We start from the raw sequence: 2,648 nt of genomic DNA, 5'->3' as shown, positions 1-2,648 counted from the left end.
CTGCTGAATGACAGTACTGTTAACATTTAATACTCTTTTTCTCTTTTTTTTTTTTTTAGGATAATAAAACTGCTTTATATTGGGCAGTTGAGAAAGGAAATGCTACAATGGTGAGAGATATCTTGCAATGCAACCCTGATACTGAAACGTGTACCAAGGTAATGATGAGAATTTTAATTGAATTGCTTTGTTTAATATCTGTTCTTTTTTCAAATCTTGTGTGATGTTAAGATCATAACACTCTTCTGAGATACGGAATTTATTTTCAGCAGTGGTAATGTCCCCTTTGTTAATAAACATCACCTACTACTATAATCCAGTAGCAGGGAAAGTGTGTGTACTTCACCTCAGCATCATTGGCCTGGCCAGCAGTAAAGAGTAGAGAGCACTGCTGGAAACTGAAGAAAGAGGTTTCTGATATTACTAAGCATGAAAGTTCAACCTACCATGTACTGCATGTGCAGGAATAAAACAAATAGGAGTAGTATGTACAGCAGTGAATTACCTCTTCCATGAGTCTCTTTTCTAATATCTTGTGTTATATCTGTATCTGTTTTTTCTCTGTTTGACACCGTTACGAACAGAAATGTATTTTGTTCTGTGATTCTAATCAATCTAGAATACAGGGTTTGTAATTTGCTCTTAAGTGTTGCTCTTGGACAGCAACATATTAATAAATTATCTTAAAAGTTTGAAATATATTTTGTTATGCTATCACTAGTTTTTGCTTGGTTTTGAGTATACAGAGAAGATCTTACTAGGCCTACTCTTCCTTTTTAGGATGGAGAAACACCACTTATAAAGGCAACCAAGATGAGAAATATTGAAATAGTAGAGCTTCTTCTGGATAAAGGAGCTAAGGTCTCTGCTGTAGACAAGGTAAAGAATGTTTATTTAGTGAATTTAATCATTTTGCATTTGCAGCAGAATTTTGTCATGATCTGTCAAGGCTAATACAGAAAGAGTTTCCTGTATGCTTAATAATCAGACAGACCTTAATACTTAGATGTGTAGTCTCCTACATGCTTAATAATTGTATAGATGAGAATACTTAAATATGAATTAATTCCCACCATTAATATATTGATTTTTTTTGGTTTGCAATAGGTTGCTTTTAGCAATATGGGAAGAAAAAATTCCAGGTCAGGAGTAAACATGTCACAGATAAGAATGCTAATTATTAATACACTTGAAAAAGAGCATAGAGAATGGTTGTTACTTGTCACTGATTTCTTTATGGTTAGTAGACATTAAACTAAGCAATGCCAAGGACAAATACAATGGTTTATTGCTGTCCTTTTATGCATTACTTACTTTGACTGTAAGCCTTTTAGACACACAGACATTTATTTGATACTTTTTAAACCTGTTTGTATTACATTTAGGGCAAATAAGTAATAATGCTGTTTTAATGTGATAAATCTGAGCAGACATTGAAATAATTCTAACAAGCAGTATCTCTTGTTCTCAAAAAGTCTCTGAATTTCCTAGTATACACTTGTTTCTAAATAGAGGCTACAGTTTTCATGAGCCTTAAGATACCATTATACATGTTTAAGAAAGAAGATAGTGCCTTACATTTAGCATTATAAGAACTGCCTTTTCACGTCTTTTCTGAAACTTTTGTAATGCTTTGTCAAGGGGAAAAAATTCTTGTTGTAAGGCATTAATGCTGTTGAGAATACCTGAAGATGTATTTCAAGTAAATAATGCATCTGAAACAATGTGGAACATCTGGTCTGCTCATAATCTTAGGAATTCATGTTAGATATTATTAGTTTTTCACTTAATTGCAGAAAGGGGATACTCCACTTCATATTGCCATTCGTGGAAGAAGCCGTAAACTTGCTGAATTACTCTTAAGAAATCCAAAAGATGGTAGATTGCTTTACAGACCCAACAAGGCAGGAGAAACACCTTACAATATTGACTGTAGCCACCAGAAGAGTATCTTAACACAGATATTTGGAGCCAGTAAGCATAAGTATTTAATTTTATATCCTTTTTTTTTTTTAATCAGTTGTATATTGAGAATCCTGTTTATTCAATTCTGCATGGCAAAGTGGTAACTGTTTAGTTTTCTTCATGTTGTAACTAATAGAGCATTAAAACAAAATCAATTGGCAAAAAGAAAAAATCAGCATTCTAAAAGCCTAACAAAGGTCAAATGCACTTTTTATTTTTGACTTTTGGCACTGGATATGGTGCAACTTCTGCTGATTGTTTCATTTTTACTTACATCTTATTTGTGTAGGACTTACTTTCTTTGACTTGCTGTGGTTTGGGATTTTGTTTGAGTCTTTTGTGGTAAGCATTAGTGGTTTTGACAATTTTACGATATTTTTGTGGGTGATTTAAAATTCTTTTGAACAAGAATGTGCCAATAATAACAGCTATTTTATGAAGGAGTATATATAGAAATATAGGTGAACCTGTCATGATTTTAGGTATGGAAATTGTCATATTGAGACTTCTTAAAGCAAGGATCTGTAACATAGTGCATATATATTACAGGACATTTGTCTCCCACGGAATCTGATGGTGACATGCTGGGTTACGATCTGTACAGCAGCGCTTTGGCTGATATTCTGAGTGAACCAACCATGCAGCCACCTATCTGTGTAGGCTTATATGCACAGTGGGGTAGT

The 2,648-nt window shown here is 33.5% G+C and overlaps 1 protein-coding gene across 1 annotated transcript in view; it reads left to right on the top strand.

Annotated features, from left to right (window-relative positions):
• Positions 1–2,648, top strand: part of KIDINS220 (kinase D-interacting substrate, 220kDa) — a 67,459-nt gene that overhangs the window by 15,549 nt on the left and 49,262 nt on the right. The window contains 4 exon segments of the mRNA XM_010020793.1: positions 60–158; positions 781–879; positions 1,797–1,974; positions 2,515–2,648. The exon segment at positions 2,515–2,648 is cut by the window's right edge and continues 18 nt beyond it. Coding sequence (XP_010019095.1) covers positions 60–158; positions 781–879; positions 1,797–1,974; positions 2,515–2,648 — 510 coding nt within the window.

This window comes from Nestor notabilis, unplaced genomic scaffold, assembly GCF_000696875.1.
Source record: "Nestor notabilis isolate BGI_N333 unplaced genomic scaffold, ASM69687v1 scaffold1808, whole genome shotgun sequence".
NCBI classification, from domain to species: domain Eukaryota; kingdom Metazoa; phylum Chordata; class Aves; order Psittaciformes; family Psittacidae; genus Nestor; species Nestor notabilis.
The sequence above is the reverse complement of the archived record's forward strand: the minus strand, read 5'-3'. Positions and strand labels throughout refer to the sequence as shown.